This window comes from Esox lucius, chromosome 8 (assembly GCF_011004845.1).
Source record: "Esox lucius isolate fEsoLuc1 chromosome 8, fEsoLuc1.pri, whole genome shotgun sequence".
NCBI lineage: Eukaryota > Metazoa > Chordata > Actinopteri > Esociformes > Esocidae > Esox > Esox lucius.
The window spans coordinates 25,792,823-25,813,741 of NC_047576.1; the positions used below are offsets into that span (position 1 = coordinate 25,792,823).

The 20,919-nt window shown below is 38.4% G+C and overlaps 1 protein-coding gene and 1 long non-coding RNA gene across 2 annotated transcripts; one reads left to right on the forward strand and one right to left on the reverse strand.

The window, feature by feature from the left end:
- Window positions 1-1,196: 1,196 nt before the first annotated feature.
- On the reverse strand, window positions 1,197-5,602 carry serpinb1 (serpin family B member 1). The gene is given in 7 exon segments (NM_001303844.1): window positions 1,197-1,722; window positions 2,049-2,216; window positions 2,519-2,661; window positions 3,397-3,514; window positions 3,944-4,081; window positions 4,769-4,951; window positions 5,426-5,602. Coding segments are annotated over 6 exon segments (1,140 nt in total). The 5' UTR covers window positions 4,934-4,951; window positions 5,426-5,602; the 3' UTR covers window positions 1,197-1,314.
- A 57-nt stretch (window positions 5,603-5,659) lies between these two features.
- On the forward strand, window positions 5,660-10,808 carry LOC109616011. Its single transcript, XR_002197040.2, has 3 exons — window positions 5,660-5,743; window positions 8,883-9,032; window positions 9,595-10,808. It is a non-coding gene; the product is annotated as an uncharacterized LOC109616011 (long non-coding RNA).
- Window positions 10,809-20,919: the final 10,111 nt, after the last annotated feature.

Below are 20,919 nucleotides of genomic sequence, written 5' to 3' on the forward strand. Positions count from 1 at the left end.
ACTAGAGTTAAAAGCATGGGTGAGCTTCTCTTGGTCTTTTTGGGACACCAAGCCCTTGATTCTGGCTATATTTTTAAGATGATAGAATGCTCTTTTGGTGACCGCTTTGATATGACTGTTAAATGGGAGGTCTGAGTGTGACAGTGAGGTGATGGACAGCTCTGTCATCTCCCGCTCTTCCCGGATTGTATTGTGTGGAATGTATATGTATGCATTATACAGTGGGGAGAACAAATATTTTATACAGTGCCGATATTGCAGGTTTTCCCACTTACAAAGCATGTAGATTATTTTGTTATTTTTAACATAGGTACACTTCAACTGTGAGAGACGGAAAAATCCAGAAAACAAAAATCCAGAAAATCTGATTGTATGATTTTTAAGTAATTAATTAGCATTTTATTGCATACCATAAGTATTTGCTACATCAGAAAAGCAGAACTTAATATTTGGTACAGAAACCTTTGTTTGCAATTACAGAGATCATACGTTTCCTGTAGTTCCTGACCAGGTTTGCACACACTGCATCAGGGATTTTGGCCCACTCCTCCATACAGACCTTCTCTAGATTCTTCAGGTTTCAGGGCTGTCGCTGGGCAATACAGACTTTCAGCTCCCTACAAAGATTTTCTATTGGGTTCAGGTCTGGAGACTGGCTAGGCCACTCCAGGACCTTGAGATTCTTCTTACGGAAACACTCCTTAGTTGCCCTGGCTGTGTGTTTCGTGTCGTTGTCATGCTGGAAGACCCAGCCACGACCCATCTTCAATGCTCTTTTAATCATATTTTCATATGCCTCGAGTGTACAACAAAACTTTTTGCTATTTTTTGTTTCCTGTTGTAAAAAAGACTTTTCAAGGCCACTGTATCTGAGTTTTCCAAGACTGAATATACAGCTCCGGAAAAAATTACGAGACCACTGCACCTTTTTCTTTCCTTTCCAAAAAAGTCGAAAAGGAAAGTTTTGAGTGAGGAACAGAAGGGTTAAAATTAAAAGACCACTGCAAATTGAGCGCTTCTGATCCTCTCTCAAAACTTTCCTTTTCAACTTTTTTGGAATGTAAAGAAAAAGGTGCAGTGGCCTCTTCATTATGTCCGGAGCAGTGTATTCCACACCACCCAGATTTCAATCAAAATCCTATTTGGATATGGAACCGAGATCACCAACACAATGACACTGCCCAAACATTTGTTTTCCTTATTTTATTTTTTACATTGGAATAACCAATGTCATTGACAATATTGTCTAGATCCAGCACATATACAGATATGTTATTATTTATTATCTCTCCTGTCTACATTTACTATACTCCTCTACTGAGGAGAGGAGAATCTGCCAAGGAAGAGGATGCTTTTGGTTTTGTTGTGCCTGATAAAGAAGAGGAAGGGGTGGTCTGCGGTGAAGTGTTCCTCTCGGAGCATACAGAACGATACCATCCCAGCAGTGGCAGCCGCAGCCTCTGTCCCCTCCTCATTCACCTCCACAAAGGCCTTATGTACCACAGTAGACAGGAAGAGCCCTCCCTTCCCATTCATCCCAGAAAGGTCAGCCAGCCCACCTGTGAACACAACCTTCATGCCCAGCGCGACCAGGGGCTCAATCAGCTTGTACTCCTCTTCCAGTTTGAACTTAGGCAGATGAACTATGATGTCAGTGCCCGTGTCCATGTTTTCCCTTCTGGTCCACTCATCCAGTTTATCCACAGTCAGCTCTCTCTCCAGCTAAATGGTAGTTTGGTATACAGAGTTAAAATCAAGTCACACACAGTTGAAACACAGCTGGTATATAGGAGTTTTCACTTTTTTTCATCCATGGTATCTCTGAAGAAACACCAGAATTCCATGGCTAGGTCAGAAGAAACATTCCATATATCCACTATGTTGGTGCTCTACAAAGCACATGATATAGATCATGTTTGGTTTAACTTTCAGACCTTACTATGCAGTGTAGCAAACAGAGGGGCCAAGGAAACTCTTATTTTCCTAAAAGGATAACTAAGATCCCTTTAGGAAAATAAAAGACAATAGGTAAAAGCAGTTGTGTTTACCTTCACTAGGGGATCGGCTCCGTCAGTGGCCTCCTCTGGCAACAGGACAAACATACTCAGCTCCTCGTCTACATATGGAAGCTCAACGATCTGCAGGTTGTAGTCTGGAACATAGTTGAAGGGGAACTTCTTCATTTGGTGCATCATCTGAACCGGCTTGCTCTCATTCTAGGAAATAAAAGAGCATCATAAAGGAAGAGAATGAGCAACTTAATCTGAAAATGTTACCTGAACATATAACCCTTGGGCCTAAAGAGTACGTTTTTCTTTGATTACAAAGTAATGTGTCAAACTAATGCCTGCACAATTCAAAAAATTAAGCCCAAGTGTAAAAATAGGGCTGTTTTTAATTTAAAATACAGTATCTTCATATTGTCTAGCAGTGTAGTATATAATTGTGATGTCCAGTCAGTTGTCATGTTATTCAATCACAGAGATTACATGTTAATATTAATATTGCCAATATCAACCTGGTTTAGTTTGAAAGGCATCTCTTGGGTCTCTTTCTGGTCAAATCTGTTCAGCCAGTTTCCCTTGAAGTAGATGGCATTGACTAGGGCCAGTGTTGTCATGCTACTGACTGTCCCAGGCTTGAGAAGATCCTTGATTTTATCTACACACACACACACACACAGAAATTATAAACCAATTAATAATTATACCAGGTTTGATGGTTGCCGTTTAAGTTTTAAATGTGTGATGTGCTATATATGCTTATTGATCTGTCAAAGGTGTTTGACACTGCGGATTATAAGATCACGCTGCTGCGACTTACAAACATAGGATAATCAGAACAGGAAGTCTGACAGTTCAACAGCAACCAGACACAGTTTAATGTATTAAGTGTCCAGAAGGGGGTGCCACAGGGATTTGTTCCTGGATCTCGGTTGTTAATTATCAAAATGAATAATGTTGGTAAGAAATTGTGTCAATTTAAGTGCTGCTTTAAGGTTATCCCGGCTCAGTTTTCTCAGCTGAAGTTAAATGTAAATGCTGATGAACTCAAGCGAGTTCCACTGCATGTTTTCATTACAACCCTGTAACCAGTGATGTATTTAGGCCTGGGACACCAGGTGTGTGTAATTAATAATGAGTTACAACATCAGGCTCCAGCCCTAGCAGGGTAAGAGCTGAATACCCTTGGTCTAAATTGTAAGCACCAAAGCACGATAGAAGTAGACAAGGTACCCACATTGGGGATCTTGTGAAAAAGCTCAGGCATGTTGTATTTCCTTTGAAAGGCAAACTCTTATTTTAGAGGAAAATACTACTTTACCCTGTATAACACTATATATTTCCTCATGCGGTTGACTACCCTGAATGAGACTGATACATTAAATGATCATACTCTCTGTCTGCAGCTCCACCCAGCTGTTGATCTGGGCCCTGGACTCCTCTGCAGCTCCAAGGAAGTTCACTGCCTTCATGTCTGCGTGATAGAACTTGTGAGTTGATTCCAAGTAATCCTAGAGCCAACAGCAATATTAACACAGTCATTCTACTGTCCAATAAAGCACTGTTCTCACAGGACTAGTAGTCGATTGAAAGAGAACGTTGGGTATCTAATTATTACCCCAATACACCTGTAAATGGCATTGTTTTTTTACCTTTATTTTACCAGGCAAGTAAATTCACAATATGCTTGTTAAAAATATTAAATGTCTGGATTTTAAACACTTCTACAGCAGAGTGACACACAAACATAATATAAGCTGGCTTTGTGTGAGTAGAATAATTGTTTCACAATCAAAAGACAAATGTTTAACTCCTGTACTTGCTCCAACTCAATACAAAACATTATGAAAAGAGCAGGCCTAAATCTGTAAAATGGTTGTTAGTAGCAAGAGTATCATGTTACTAGACCCCCATGAAGAGTAGGGTGTTATTATACTCACAGTAAGGAAACCGAAGGTCTCTTCTCCATACAGACGGTTAGCCAGTTTGAGGATATAAGACGCAGCGGGTGAGTTGATAACTGCATTGAGTGTCTGGAAATCGGTGTGAACGTCTTTAGTCAAGTTGAAAGACAGGGCCTGAAGAAAATTCAGAGAGCAATAAAGATGATTAAGTGATGATGACAGCGATTTTATTGATGATAGTGATGACAAGTGTGACTACATAAAGCATGGACTTTATCCATAAATGTTACACATTGTCAAATGCTAATGTAGACTTGAAATGGTGCCGTATTCCCTACTAGTGCACCACTTCTGAACCGATGCATGAACTGCAGTATCATTTGGGACAGAGGGCGGGCTTTACAATCAGATTAAATGGTAGTCCTTGGCCAAAAAATAAAATAAAGCTCAATGGATTTTTAAAAATTTTTTAGTCCATGGCCATATGATTAATGTGTGATCTTGAAACTGGCCCGAATAACCTGGTGGTTAAAGATGGTTACTACTTAGACTGTCTTCTAGCAGTGGTAGATGCTGTGATTGCTTCTTGAACAGTCTAAAGTTCAAGCAACAACCAGCTAGTGAACATTTCTACAGACACACCCCTTCACACACACACACACACACACACACACACACACACACACACACACACACACACACTTTGAACAGGAGATTTATCAGAATTAAGGTTACGTTTTATGGGTATAAAATTCGGGTTTTGTTTAGGAGTTAGGGGTAGGTTAACTTCAGGCATGAAAATTAGGTTAAGGTTAGTGTTAGTAAATCTAACGTCTGTATGCATGTCAGTGTATGTGTTACCTTTGCCATCTGAGTGGCTGTGTCTCCCCTAGCTCCCAGATAGACCATGGCCAGAGCAGAGCTGATACTGAAGGGGGAGATGAAAATGTTCCCTGTGTTGTTCTGACGCAGAACTCGATACAGCTCCAAGGAAAATGCTGTGTTACAGCTACTGACAGAAGCCATGACTGGTGACTGGAGTGTCTACAGAAAGGAGATAATGTAATATTGAATACATGAAGATCATAAGATCAACAATAAATTCAACACATTCAAATTAACTAAAGTCAAAACCACTTTAAATGGTACAAATTTGGTAGCATCTTTAGTGGTGTCGGTCAGTAGTCAATTCTTTCTAGATTGATTCCTGGAAAAGTAGTCATTGGTCATATATGACTCATATTCACTTTAGAATAAATCGTATACTGAATGAAATTGTCAGCTGTGAAATATTGTCAAATGCAAAATGTTGTTCATTTCAACTCGGTAATCGAAGAAAAAGATTTCCCGAAATAGCCCAGCCCTTGAGACTGTCGCAACCCGGAAGCACTGCAAGGAGTGATATTAAATTCAGCAAACTTGAAACAAACCGCGATGAGGTTTGATCCTTCAAAATCAGTCGATTTTATGAAATTGTATGTGAATGAACACTTATCGCCACTTACTGGTACTGCTTACCTCTGTTAAAATGTGAGACGCGATCTTCCAGTGAAAGAGGATCGCAGAAGTTAATGCAGGAACGACGTAACACCTTCAGCACCAAAACCCCTAAAAAGTGTTGGAGAAATTAGTATATCACTAATAATTTAGGTCGTCTATAATATAGGAGACTGTTCTACCGCACCCAAAAACTAGGAGGAGACTGTATGTACAGGGCTGTCATGACATGATCAGTTTTGCGGAAGTCAGTCAATCAATAAAATAAAATCCCTGAATTTATCACAAGGCTGGTACTGGACTTTAGGCTCACAGCAAGACCTGCCCTCCAGAGAAGAAGTAAGGCAATGCAGCCCAGAGTACTTCAGGTTTTTTGTCGCTTTGTTACTATCAGTAATGTGTTTTTTCCTCTTAGTACAAAACTCCAAATGATCACACTTGTAACATGTTAAGTAAATGTAACATGTTAAGTCAAAACAACTGATTGTTCTTTCATTTGGTTTGTAAAAATCTTTCACCTGAAGATTATTGATTCAACCAGAACGTTTTTTTGTGAAATATATTGTGAAAAACAATACATTGTTTAAGTCATGAAAACATTACAATGCAATTCTCTCAGTTTAGTAAGTTTAGGTTGATATAAACAACCTACATCTGTATTTTACCAACTCGTTTTCATATAGGCTATGTAAACCAAACTGCAAATGTGTAGTGTTGTTTAAAATACAAGGAGTGAAGTGTTCAAACTTACCCCATGATCTGGGTGAAAAAAAAAGTATACATCTGAAATAATAATTAATATATTATAAACATTTGTAAATATTTTACCCTCTGCTAAATTATCTTTCTTAACCAAATAATAATTAGGCTAAACTAAATACCTTTGTGTGTGTGTGTGGGGGGGGGGGGGGTATTTGTATGACATGGAGTGTCCACTTAATCAGAGTCACAGTTGTGACAGTGGTATTGCTACCCTGGGGCACAAGCTTGGTGGGCCCATGATTTGCATTCCAAACATCACACCCAGACCTCCTTGGACTTGTGCTTCGCAAAAACAAAACATGTAACAAATTCGGTTTTACTCAGGATTAGTTATGACATTTTCTTGCACGTAGTTACAACTAACCCTGACAACTGCAACCTAGCTTCCATTTTAGGTAAACATTAAATCTTTAAGATTGCCAACTTGCATCAAATATCTCTACACACACTGGTTTTAAACCTGTTACACATGATGAATAGAACTACAAAGCAGTTGATGCTATCAACAAAAAAAAGTCAAAATAATTACTTTCTTACTCGAAAATCAGATATCTTTCATGAGATGCCGATGAGGATGGCAGTCATAGACCTTCCCTCTTTATAATGAAAATGAAGGGGCAAGTATAGAGTCAGGAATCTGAGACTGGCCATTGCTGAACCACCCGAGTGGTGGAACATAACACTATCTCCCACAATTTAATTGAGAAACCCAATGAGGTGTGTAGCCCCAGCATTGTAGACTCTAAGCAGGGGCTTATGTGCTACCACCCCATCTTTGGATATAGCTGCGCACATGGATATGTTTCCCCAACGTTGTCCAGGAACTTAGACAGTTGCTTATTGGCCGAACATCTTGCACCCACAATACAAAGTATGGCCAGGTAGAAGCCTGCTTCATCAGCAAACATATACTTGTGATGGTTCACAGCATTTCAGTTTGGAGTTCCTCATCTGCCTTCCTGTATCTTGCTCCATGCTGAAAGAAATTGCCATTGTTCACACCCCATCTTATACGATTACCATTTGTGGTTTCTACTACTGGTGGCAAACATCTGATATTTTACAGTTGTCTTTTGCTCAGTTGTTAGTGCACAACACCATCAACACCAAGGTTGTGGGTTTGAATCCTGCTGATGACACATACAAATCTATTACCTTTGGGTGGTCTTTCTGCACTTTTCTATCAGAAAATGGTAGGCAAAAGAATGTAAAATACATACAGAATATTCACTAAATGGTTGAGTGGTAATTCATCAATAACAACAGTTTTAGTGATAGTAAAAGGAATTTTTACAGTAGAGAAAAAAATTATATAAAAAGTCATGCATCTATTTTATATGAACAACATGTCTTTCTAGATGTGTTGTACCCAATGACAGATGTGCTTAGTTTTGAAAAAAAATTTTTTTAATGATCTGTTGTGTTTTTTGTATTAAGAGTTGTGAAACATTACCACACACTTGTGAAAATAGTACCAAAGCAACAAAGGGAACTGCAATTGTCCCATTCAACCTTAGTAACTCAAATTCAGTATTAAAGTGACATTTAAAAATATTTCAACCTTATCTTTTCATTATCTGAGCACCATTCAGCGTCAGTATACCATAGTGAGAAAACAGCAGGTTTGTATGATTTCCACTCCTGGGCCGGATTGACTTTACATTCAATGATTAACACTGCATCCATAATTCGTAGCAGCATCAGAGCAGACAGATACATCCACCTTGAACGAGACCTATCAGTAGTTAATCTTCACCCTTTTCTTTCCTATCAGTTGTATTCTCACTATGAGTACCTCGCCCCCTACTTCCTTTTGTCCAACCCTATCTCCCTCTTCTTTTTTTTTTGTGTTAAGGCAGTCCCTAAACAATCTTTTACTACTCTGCTGGAGAACATGAAGAATTAATCACTCTACTTCAGTGTAAAAACTTTACTCTTATAACCCTTTATATGGAATTGAAGACATTTAACTGTAAAGCTTGGTCAAATACATTACATTTACTCTTCATTTAATATTCCCTGTAATATTTCAGATTACATTTTGGAAGTCCAATAATGATGATATCCAATATCTCTGATGTTTAATTTGTTCACCCTTAAAGTATCCCAGCATCATTTTGATTAACAAAAACTGGCCTTTTCTACTATTTGTTTTGCCTCTAAATAACAATGTAGGATAGTCCTGGTTGTAGCTACTGCAAAGTCTGTAACTCTTGCAGGGCACTCTGGGAACTACAATTATTTCAATCACCAGTCTTTTAACACATACCAGGTAAATTGGCTAAGTACTCATTAGTATTTTCAGCAACGACCGAAGAGCAATTTGGAGAAAGACGATTTCTCAATTTACTTGCTCAGGGATTATTGCAAGCACCCTTTTAGTTACTAGGCTACTATGGAGTTAGATGTGTCTCAGTATTCGTGAATATATCTAGGACATTCGAGCGTATATTCATCACAACTCACAAATAAAAATAGGATTTGTGAGTAAATAAAAATATTTAGTAAATTAAACCATTATCTGTAAATATGTCAACATATTTCAAATATATAAATAAAGTCTGTGAATATGAAAATACATATTTCAAATAAAACCTAATCTGTACAAATAAAAATCACAATTGTTCAACATTTACAACTGTAGCTAAACATTTACAACTGTTGCCTTAGATTTACGACTCTTGTTTTCTTACTTATCGGCATTTCGTATTTACAGATTTATGACACTTTCCTTCGGTCAAGTTCTCATGTGCGTGGTTTCAGTCAGAGGGCTCGCACGAACTCATTGATGGGACCTATGGAATATCCGGACTGGAGCCTGGTAGATTGGAGTCTGTAGGTAGCTAGAATAGGTTCTTCCTGAAATGTGAGTATAATTTTATTTTGTATAATATTTTAGCAAATGACTGCATGACTAATAGGCAATACAACGCAGAGTTCAGCCAACTAACTGAAGCACAGTTACTGTAACGTCAGCCTACATCTGGTTGGCTAGCTAGCCAGTGGGCAACTGTAGCCTACAACTGTAGCCTACTTATTGCACAACTGCATTCGGTTCATTCAGTCTTTTCCATCCAGCTAACGTTAGTGGTTATGAATGGAAAACAGTATGTGTGTTATTCCATATAACTGTTGTGTGTAAAGTACAGAGGGATAGTACATCACCATCATGGTCCATCTACGTCTCTATTTTCAAAGGTGTATCTAATTTTTGTTTGACAAGTATTGGTCGCTTCTTGTCAACCTTTCATCACATATCCAATCAGAGATTAAATTATATCGACTGCAGAACACTCAGTGCACTTGCAGGTACATTGAGAATAGTTCTCAAGATGCTGTAAATAACGTATTGCAATATTGGATATTTTTTTAAATCATGAGTAACCCTTAATGTGTTTGTATTTCTCTTTGTTTCCTTCCTACTGTAGCTTGTGTCAACCTAGAAACTCTACCAGACGTTCCTCGATGCCCCTCAAACCTCACATCAAGGAAATAATCGAACTCTTCATTTCCTGTTATTTTTAGAATGACATTCCCGAATATTTAGTATTACCAAATGTACTGAACTATACTGTAGTGCCCTCTACTGACTTCTACACAACCTCAATCTCAGTGTAGTAATCATTCATTTGATAGTTACTTTGATAATTGGACAAAAAATAGCCATCAATCTTGATGTATTTCTGACAATACTGCTTCTCCGTCATGCTTTTTTCAGCAACATGTTTTAACAACCATCCTCTTTGCCACATCTATCGAATTATGGCCCGTCATTGAACTCCTAAAATAATCTCCAATTCATCAGGGACTAAGGATTATTTCTCAGAGACGAGACCATAACATAAAATATACTTTATAGTTATTAATATTGCTTTTATTATTATAATTGTTTTTGTTATGAAACATCCTTGTTTGACATCATGTTGTCATTATGATTGTATAAAATACTGTTCTTGCCGGAGCCGACCACGAAGAGCGAATGTCTCTTTGAGTGAGAGATTGATCGACTACCCCTTGAAATAGCGGTTAGAGACGTGGACAAGTAGGTCCCACGTTCTCGTCACAGTCTAACTAATTACGCCTTAGGATTTGTTCCGGATATAAACACACTTCGCTCGATACAACCTTCAGCAACGTTATAAGAAAGCCTAAAATAAACTGTTTATGGTTATATTGCGACTATTTCTGGTGGATTCTTTTTAGGGTAATAGGCTAGATCAAAGCCACTTGGGCAGTAAGAGTATGGGTTTCCATGATTCATCTTTTCACAGTTATCGTCACCTATATTGGTAGTTATTGTATCAATGTACAGTAATTTAAGTATTCAGTCTCGCTAGCAATTGCTCAAAATATTACTATTCCATATGCTGGGTAGTGGTATTTTTCACTTAATTGCGGTCTGTCCGAACTATAGGCTTTTCTGGTTATTAAATCCCCCTGAATGCAAACTAGCAATTAGATACTGGGGAATCCTTGTTACAATAAATATTTTGGTATATGTTTTATTGTCATAAGATTCACTGTCTTAACAAGTAATGCTTCCAAAAAAATATAAACTTTGCTTTGAGAATGCCTAACGTTATTGCCTACTGTCTTCAGCCACAAAACATGTATTAGTTTATTACCTGCCTTCAATAAAAGCAAGATAGTGCTATAGACTGGACATCATAAGAGGAACAGCAGATATAGTAGCACCACCAAAAGGTTCAAAATGAACAACTGAATTAAAACAGCAAAGGCATTGCTGTTCTAGCATCAAGGGAAAGCTTGTGAATGATGTATTGCAAGCCTCATCATAGATCCGTTGATAATATCTGCATACAATTATTATTGAGTGACGGTACCAAAACATCTGGGATGAGTTTATTACCCCAATCCTTAGCTAGTAGACCGCAGGCCAAATCTCAAATAATACTTCTGCACTCCTCGGCAAATACATTTGCCAGAGAGATAAGTGAAGATTAAACAGGCTAAACCCATAGTAATGCTTAAGGGACGCCTCCCTAAGTTCCCATTGTAGATCGCGCATGGACAACCCCATTGACAGTATCCCCCTTTTAAATGTAGTGTTGTGGGTGGGGACTTCCAACATGACTCCAACCAGGTCATCGGAAAGGTCATTTCTGTCACTTGACTACATTAAATTAAATTATGCTTTTAATGGTGATGTTCAAGCTAGGACAACCTTTTTGTCACTAGAGGCCTTGGACCTTCTTTATGGCTTAAATCAGGCTGCCCAACTCTTCCTGGAGATTGACTGCCCTGTAGGTTCTTTTCAACGCCATTTACGATTAACCTAATAATTACAAGAACCAGGTGTGCTAAATTAGAGCTGGAGAGAGGACCTAAAGGACAGTATATCTCCAGGAACAGGGTTGGGCAGCACTGGCTTAAACACTATCACGTCCAAAGAATGTGACCTTTTAAAACAGTCCTTATTGTTATCATGGCTTACCCTGCTAAGATATAAACTGGCCAGGCCTGTCAGGACTGCTTACAGTGTACATCAGGGATTTCCCCTTGTTTTAGTTATTTCACCACCACTGACAGGGGAATGTTTTGACACAATGATCTCTGTCCAAAAACACTTTTGGGGACATATATTTCAGGTTTTACTATCTTTGTGGTGACATCAGGTTCCCACATGTAAATATTGATGTGGAACACACACAGTGTTAACAGTTATAAATCCAGAAGGACAGGAGCTTATTTGTTCTTTTAGAGTCCTACATCACAAATGACTAAACAAATACAGACATACAGACACCTCTATCCCCTTAAGCCTGGTGACTAGGCTGATGTAGCATTGACACTCTACTGTGACAAACCACGAGACAATGCTTGGATCGTAAATACCACCCTATACATAGTGCACTCATTTTGTCCTGGGTCCATAGAGGCCTGGATAAAATTAGTTCACTCTAAAGACAATTAGGAATTATTTTGTACGCAGATAATTGGAAAAACGACTTCAAACTATGTTTCCATGAGAGAGTTTTGATTTTTTTTTTTATGATCCCCATAAGCAGAAGCAGCGGCTACTTGTCCTGCGATCAAAACACAACAAAATACATAATACAATTCACAAAATACACGAAACATGGGTCATACAATGCATCATATGCAACACCTGCACAAATATTAGAAACCAAAACAACATATCACAAAACAGTCCCTGTTGTTCAATTTGCATGCAATATTCATGATAACTACAGGACTGTCTACCAGAGTTGTTGCCAGACAATTTCATGGGACATTTCTCTACCATAACCATAACCACATAACCACATTCCACAATTATACCGCCTGTATTACCTGTTTTATCTAAATTATCAAATTATCTTAATCTTTAACAAAATCTCACCGGCTTCTTAGATTCTTACAATGACACATTCCATTTCATATTCTGTATATCAATTATTAGTTAGCCCCAACATTTAATGAACAGCTTGGTCTGATGTTCTCTGTTATAAGCCACCTCATTATGAAGATAATGTATTTACTATAGGAGAATGAACACCCTGGGTAAGTGATTCATGAGTGGCTCATGTCGGATGCAACAGTTGCGCTATGTACCCACCCACAACAATACCCTACAGCCTTCCGTTGTTGTGATTTTAATGAGTATTGGTAGATCTAAAGAAGCCACATTTCTTATTGGCGGATGAGTTACAAGCATGATTGGTCACCCCTGTTGTTCATCTTTGCCCCCTATAAATACTGCTTTGAAAATGAATTAAAAAAACTACACACTGATGGAGACCATAAACATATTTGACTCATCACACTCTTCCTGTTTTACGCTTACACTTCATTCAATGTCAATGCCTGCATCAGTGGTATACCACATTCAACTGTGTATCTTGTTACACAAGCATTTATTGATGAAAACCCTCTTATCAGACAGGTATGGTAAATCTCAAGTCAAGATATGTCAGGGAAATTAAAATCATTGTATCTACAATTTTGATCAACTGGTTATGATCTATGATATCAAATGCTCTAAGATCTACTGGTAGAGCTTCCACAATTATATTGTTGTTATAATCTATTCCTTTCAAATAATCATCAACCATGTGTCAGTGTGCAGATACAGTATCTCACAAAAGTGAGTACACCCCTCACATTCTTTGCAAATATTTGATTATACCTTTTCATGTGACAACACTGAAGAAACGACACTTTGGTAGAATGTAAAGTAGTGAGTGTACAGCTTGTATAACAGTGTACATTTACTGTCCCCACAAAATAACTCAACACACAGCCATTAATGTCTAAACCGCTGGCAACAAAAGTGAGTACACCTAAGTGAAAATGTCCAAAATGGGCCCTATTTGCCATTTCCCCTCCCTGGTGTCGTGACTCATTGGTGTTACAAGGTCTCAGGTGTGAATGGGGAGCATGTGTGTTAAATTTGGTGTTATCGCTCTCACATTCCCTCATACAGGTCACTTCATGGCAAAGAACTCTCTGAGGATCTGAAAAAAAGAATTGTTGCTCTACATAAAGATAGGCTATAAGAAGATTGCCAAGACCCTGAAACTGAGCTGCAGCACAGTGGCCAAGACCATAAAGCGGTTTAACAGGACAGGTTCCACTCAGAACAGGCCTCGCCATGGTCGACCAAAGACGTTGAGTGCACATGCTCAGCGTCATATCCAGAGGTTATCTTTGGGAAATAGACGTATGAGTGCTGCCAGCATTGCTGCAGAGGTTGAAGGGGTGGGGGGTCAGCCTGTCAGTGCTCAGATCATACGCCGCACACTGCATCAAATTGGTCTGCATGGCTGTCGTCCCAGAAGGAAGGTGATGCACAAGAAAGCCCACAAAACAGTTTACTGGAACCATGTCCTGTGGTCTGATAAACCCAAGATAAACTTATACCAGGTGAGGAGCACAAAGACAAGTGTGTCTTGCCTACCGTCAAGCATGGTGGTGGGAGTGTCATGGTCTGGGGCTGCATGAGTGCTGATGGCACTGCGGAGCTACAGTTCATTGAGGGAACCATAAATGCTAACATGTACTGTGACATACTGAGGCAGATAATGATCCCCTCCCTTCGGTGACTGGGCCGCAGGGCAGTATTCCAAAATGATTAACAACTCCAAACACACCTCCATGACGACCTCTGCCTTGCTAAAGAAGCTGAGGGTAAAGGTGACTGACTGGCCAAGCATGTCCACAGACCTAAACCCTATTGAGCATCTGTGGGGCATCCTCAAACGGAAGGTGGAGGAACGCAAGGTCTCTAACATCCACCAGCTCTGTGATGTCGTCATGGAGGAGTGGAAGAGAACTTCAGTGGCAACCAGTGAAGCTCTAGTGAACTCCATGGCCAAGAGGGTTAAGGCAGTGCTGGAAAATAATGGACATTTTCTATTAAGGGTTTACTCACTTTGGTTGTCAGCGGTTTAGACATTAATGGCTGTGTGTTGAGTTATTTTGAGGGGACAGCAAATTTACACTGTTATACAAGCTGTACACTCACTACTTTACATTGTTGCAAAATGTCATTTCTTCAGTGTTGTCACATGAAAAGATATAATCAAATATTTACAAAAATGTGAGGGGTGTACTCACTTTTGTGAGATACTGTATGTACATAAGGAGCAGTTAGTTACAGATTAACTGTGTTTAGATAAAGCCACACTCTAGGACTGCTTATCTACTCTGAACATCAGTCGTGTCTATGTCTATGTGCTTGTGTGCATTCGTGCAATGCTTGATAAAGAATACTATAACTAACAACATTAATCTTTCTGAAGGTCTGTAGAAGTGAGTGTACTCTTTACATGAAACTGAATCAGGTGCTGCTTGTTTGATACAACTGTAGAAATCTCCCTGGCGACGGGAAAAAGACTGAGGGACTGACGAGCATTTCTGTCATCCAGTGTGTCACTGTCGTAAAGCGTTTCTCAGATTTCTGTACTCTTGTGCCAAAATGTTTAGTCAGATTACACTTTGAGATTCAGTGGAAACTGCACACACTCTTTAATTTCATATCAGATGTTCTAAATACAGAGTAGTAGGTCAATCCAAACCATGAGTGACGATCACAACCGTCAGCATCGAGTAGCTTTACCATAGCACCAATTCACCTAATCACGCTATGAAATCATGTTCCACGCAAGGTCAGGCAACACAATGCCCACTATCTATAACTTGCCAATGGGTAGCTTATTTTCTTCAAAAATGTGTAAGATTAGGGAGACATTAAAAAATAATGTGATTTTATTATGGATACAAAGGACAGTTGTCCAAATGTGGCATGCATGTGCTGAGGCCAGAACATGTCATAACAGGGTAAAGGTAAACATGCTGTGTGTGTACACTACTTTAGGAGATTATGGAGCAAGTACGGTATTTATGTAATAAATAAACATACGTGCACTAAGACAGCTGGAAGACTCAGCCCAGTCTATCAAACACACACAGAGCTGTGACCTTCAGGGGGATCCCACAGGAATCTGTCCTACTGCTTCTGATGGGGATTCCACGTAAGATTAAACCACTCGCAGACTGTCAGGGTACACTGTATATCATCTGTCAACACACACACTGGGGCTCTAACTGTACACATTCGTAATCGTACATACCGTGTGTCTCTTACGGCTCTAACCTGAACCCAAATTAATACATTTGAAAAATAGATAGCTTTACGCTGTGTTGAATACCTCTTGAATGGAAAAATTTGCTGAGAAAAACCCCTACATATTCTGTTTAAATGGGAGTATTTGTATTTGTGAACATCCTAATTTAATAGTTTTTGGTGCTTTTCTAACTTCTAAATTGTGAGCCGAACCAGAAAAGTAACAGCTCAATATGGAGAGTGGTGGTACGTTCAGCAGCAGTTTGTCAGTACGTTGTGTAATTATGCTCCTGCGACGTGCTCAGGAGGTAAGGAAGATTACCAATTATGTGGTCATGCAATTACCTTCGGATAACATTGACACGTTTTGAGAAGGTAATGTCATGACATTACCAATCCATAACGTCAATGTTGGTCGTGGTTACGTAACATGTTAGCTGGGTGAACATCGGGTCACCTCACAAGTACTCGATTTCCACAAGTAATGATTCAACAAGATATTTGACAAAATTGTAAAAGTGATATAAATAAATTATGAATGAATTGAATCAAATGGTTGACACTCTGTTTTATACTGGTTTTAAACTGGTTTTCATTGTCCATGTCCAGGTGCAGCAACGTGTCCAACGGCAGAGGAAGGTGAAGATAGAATTGAAGACCACTCAGACTCATTTCTGACAACAAGAAAGAGTAAAGTGTCTGTCTTTGCTTGTGTGATTGTATTTCGTCAGTTGGATAATATAAACTGTTATATTCAATTTGTAATTTTTCTTTTCTTCATGATTTCACTATCCTTCACCATTTGAAAATAAAATTACCCAAAAGGTAAAGCAGTCATATTGGCTTGTGTTCTTATATTAAAATTATTTGTAAAATGTCCAGTTTGATAATATTTCTAAATTTGATCAGTTGATATCTGGAACAAAAATGTCAATGATTGGAGAAGAATAGAACTCTACTAGTGGGGAAAAAAATACTGTTTATCAGGGCTATTGCCATTGAAGATCTACAGTTTCATTGGAATTAACTAGATGAGATTGGCTACATTATCCTTCCTGATGGTTATGAAGTCCCATACAGTTCCAATTTTAATTTCTGTGCTGTTGACCAACTTGGGAGTGTGAGGTGGGTGATAAATACAATATTTTTTAAATTACATCAATGTTCTGGTTTGTTTGTAAATGTAAATGTATATACTTTTTTGCTACATATGGGGCTCTTGTATATTACAGGTCATGTAATTTGCTGGGAGAAAATGTCTGGACTGATGATCTAACAGCCTTGCCGTTATTATATCTGGGAAGGGGTTGATAAAATAAATGTATAATATTTATACATAATAGCTCACTGTAAAACTAAACGTCGGTGTAGAACCCTACTGAAATGTGTTTTGCACATTTAAGATTTCATGGAACAGTTGGAACAGGTAAACACAAGGTTGGAGAAAACTGTCAAGAAGTTGCCTGGACAGAAATGAATTTAGCTGTACATATTCTAGCTGTACGTATGAATATGGAAAATGTAAGAGGAAAAGGGCAATTAATGGTCAACTGGACAGGATGCCTGGGATTAGCAATTACAGACAACCTTAGAAACGCCACATTGCTATGACATGCTAGCAACAAACTGACAACGTCAATTAGTTACGTCGCAGCCACAACAAGAAAACTTTCACTTTTCCGGTTGTGACAACGTAGCTGATGTTGATGCTACCTAATTTCGGTCGCCAGATAACTTCGTAACACCATTGTGACAACGGAAAATTGCTGGGTAGACCCTTTTTGTGACGTCTGGTTGTGATGTCATAATCAATTGTTCTATTACATAATTTTTGGTCCATGTCATAAATGTGTTTGCCAGCGAACCTTAATCACAATTCACTTTGACAAATCAGAGCTAAACCAGACAGTATTTTTACCTCTATTTAGCACAGCATTTACATTTAAATGTGAATATCTTCTGCAAAAATGGCACAGCACTTCCGGAAGGATGGGCTGTGTAACTTGAAGATGTTCTTTTTGTTGATTATTCTCAGCCTCATATTGCCTGTTACTGCAACTGGATTGCCTCTTTCATCACCAGAGCTCAACACGTTGATGCCAGCGAAGGACCATTCTGTTCTGAACATCCCTGCAACAGAGACTAATTCAAAGGGGTTACTGAAGATACTTGCAGGTTTCAAGATGAAAGATGATTCTTCTCCAGGTAGTGTGGGACGGTTGACAAATGGACTTCCTTCCCTAGATGACCCCTCAGAGCTTGCTGAACCCCAGACTTCTGTTCCAGAACACAAGGCTTTAAAGCCAGAGAAGGACCATTCCCATCTCAACAGAAAGCCTCTTCATGACAAGCCACCTGTGAAATCAAACTATACTTTTAGAGTTGTTTTCATCATCGTTGTTGCACTATTGTTTTTTTTTTAGGCTGTAACGATCTATAATGGATGTATAAGAAGAAATAATGCTATTGGTGCTGCGGAGGAAAGAGAACCGGCTACTACTGAACCTGTGCTGACATTGACATCCAGAGTAAGGGCAAGCATCTCTTCACTGATTGGTCTGAAAGAGGCATCATTTCCATCACAGATTGCTCCGGTTTCTGATGATTCTGAAGAGAAGCTGGAGAAGTCAGTTGCCACCACAGAAAACTTGAAGTCAGAAAACACATCTGGAAAGAGAACCTTTTGCTGGAGACCATGGAAAGCAGCTCAGCCTAGCATCCCAGAGACCTTTCCTGTCCCTGATACTGTGCATTTCATCCAGGTGCCATTGAACCAAGTTGACCACCCCCTGGAAGAAGTTGAATGTCACAACAGTGAAGCATTGAACCACGAGGCAACTACGAAGCCCTGCTACAGTGGGTCTGGACTGACTGAGGTTGACGTCAATTAAGACTGTGGATCTGAAACCAAGTAACACTCAATAGAAATGGCAGATTATACCTCTCCTGTTATTTTCACTCATTGAATTGAATTACTTTAGAGTATTAAAACTCTTTCATTTCAAATGTGTAGTGTCTGGCCTGTGGTGCTTTTAGAATAAGTTGTGGAAAAGTCCACTTTTCAGGGAAAACAACTAGGAAAAAATAAGTCCAAAGAAAATCTCAAAAGACTGGATGGTCATTGATTATTTTAATTTTATTCAGCCCAGGTAAGTCAAAAGCAAATTATCATGGGTTGTTCTAATGTCACATTGTTGCTTTTACATTTTTATACCACCCTTGTTGGTTCTCAAAATATTGTCTTGTGCTCGAGATACATACAAGAAAAAGTGTGTTCACAAACATGAAAATAAGACAAAATGCTATGCTTTCATGGCAACCATAGTTCTAGGTCAAGTTTACCGACCTCCTGATATGAGCCATAGATAATAGAACAGAACTGTATGTCCCATCTATGCTTTTTTATATCTAAGATCTGAGCTACTACCACTTGTTTATTTTCTGCCCCAAATGACAGGACCAAAAAAGAAGCAGCAACAACTTGGAGTGCCATAGGTAACACAGTTTGAGACCTGACACCCTCTGTTGTGGCCAATTGGGAAGGGCTGCACAATTCATTGAAATATAATCGAAACTTCGATATTGACATATGCAACTTAAATGATTTTTAGTTCCAAAAAGGTGAATGTTATGCCCTTCACACGAGGCAACGGGCAAGCGTCGTACGTCAGTAACAGCTTTTCTTGCGGGTGCTGTAGGTATTTTTATAGATTACTTAAATACATGGACTAATTGTGTTGAAGTATAATATTGTTTTTCAATGTTAGTTTGAGTTAACACTGCAACTGCTAGCAAACACGTCGGCTTCAATTTAGCGAGTGGCGCCGAGATATTGTGCCACATACTCAACAGCATATTTTTACAAAAAATGTCGTCTTCAATATCGATGCCTACAAACAAACTTAATGTGGGAAAAAATATCCCTCAAGTTTGGAGAAATTTTGCCAAACCAGCTATGGCCACGGCATAAACATAGCAAAGGTCTGCAAACGCCATTGCATTAAACGAGCGGTTAAACCAATCGTTCGACACTAGGCTGTACCTTCAAATTGGTAAAAAAAAAGTGTCAAATACAAAACACTGAACTTAATTTATTCAGTTTAATAGCACATTATGTAGGGCATGATCTCTATTTTTAAGTGCAATTATGATGTTTACACCCATGTTTGAAAATCTCTAATCATAACCGTAACTGGAATATTAATTTGTCAAAGAAATCGCGATTCAATATTTTCTCCAAATCGTGCAGCCCTACAATTGGGTATTTAGCCCAGTGACGAATAATGTTTTCAATTGACCAAAAATTTAAATAGGTTAAAACTGCATATCAAAGTAGGTTTTGCCTTATTTTTCAAACAATGTATTTTAAGTGTTTTGAGAATCATATGACGACACCATTCAAAATGTCATATTGGATAACGTTAATGAATAGTCTAAATATTATGATATTAAAATGTTGACATCAAAAATACTTAATGAATATATAATGTGAGGCAGTAACCAATATTTAGAGCTCAGAAAATAAAACTTATGTCCACAGTTTAAACTTCAATTAGCATATTAACTTACAACAAACTGCGACTAGCTAGTCTGGTTGTTGAAGGTACTTTTGTATAATTAAACATTATTTTATGCCGAAAGGATAATGTTATGCTTGGGCAGAACGAATAAGCAAACTTAAGGAAAATTTGTCAGTAGGAAATGTAGCTACTCACTCACCTCAGTTGGATTTCCCGCCACTGAAGAGAGAAAAAACTGCATTGTGATGTCAGTAGAGTGGAAGGCCTTTTCTTAAAGGGGTCGATTCACTAATATTATAAGTTGGACAATCATTTGTTATTTAATATTATTATGAATATATAATTTGCTAATATTTAAATAAACAATGTTAATAATGTGTTAATCTCACAAAATGAATGGAAATGATACATATAAAAGCTGAAAACTGTATAAAAAGAATAAAATATCAAACGTGTCATTTGCCAGAGCAGATCATCAAGACATATTGTACAGGTTGTGTTAACTCAATTTAACTAGAGCTGAACTAGATAGGCTACACATCTAACAGCTTTAAAATAACAATGGAAGTTCATGAATATCAAGCCATACAGTCACAGGGATGTAATACAAGGCATTTACAAAAGTTTTCTGAATGAAAATATAA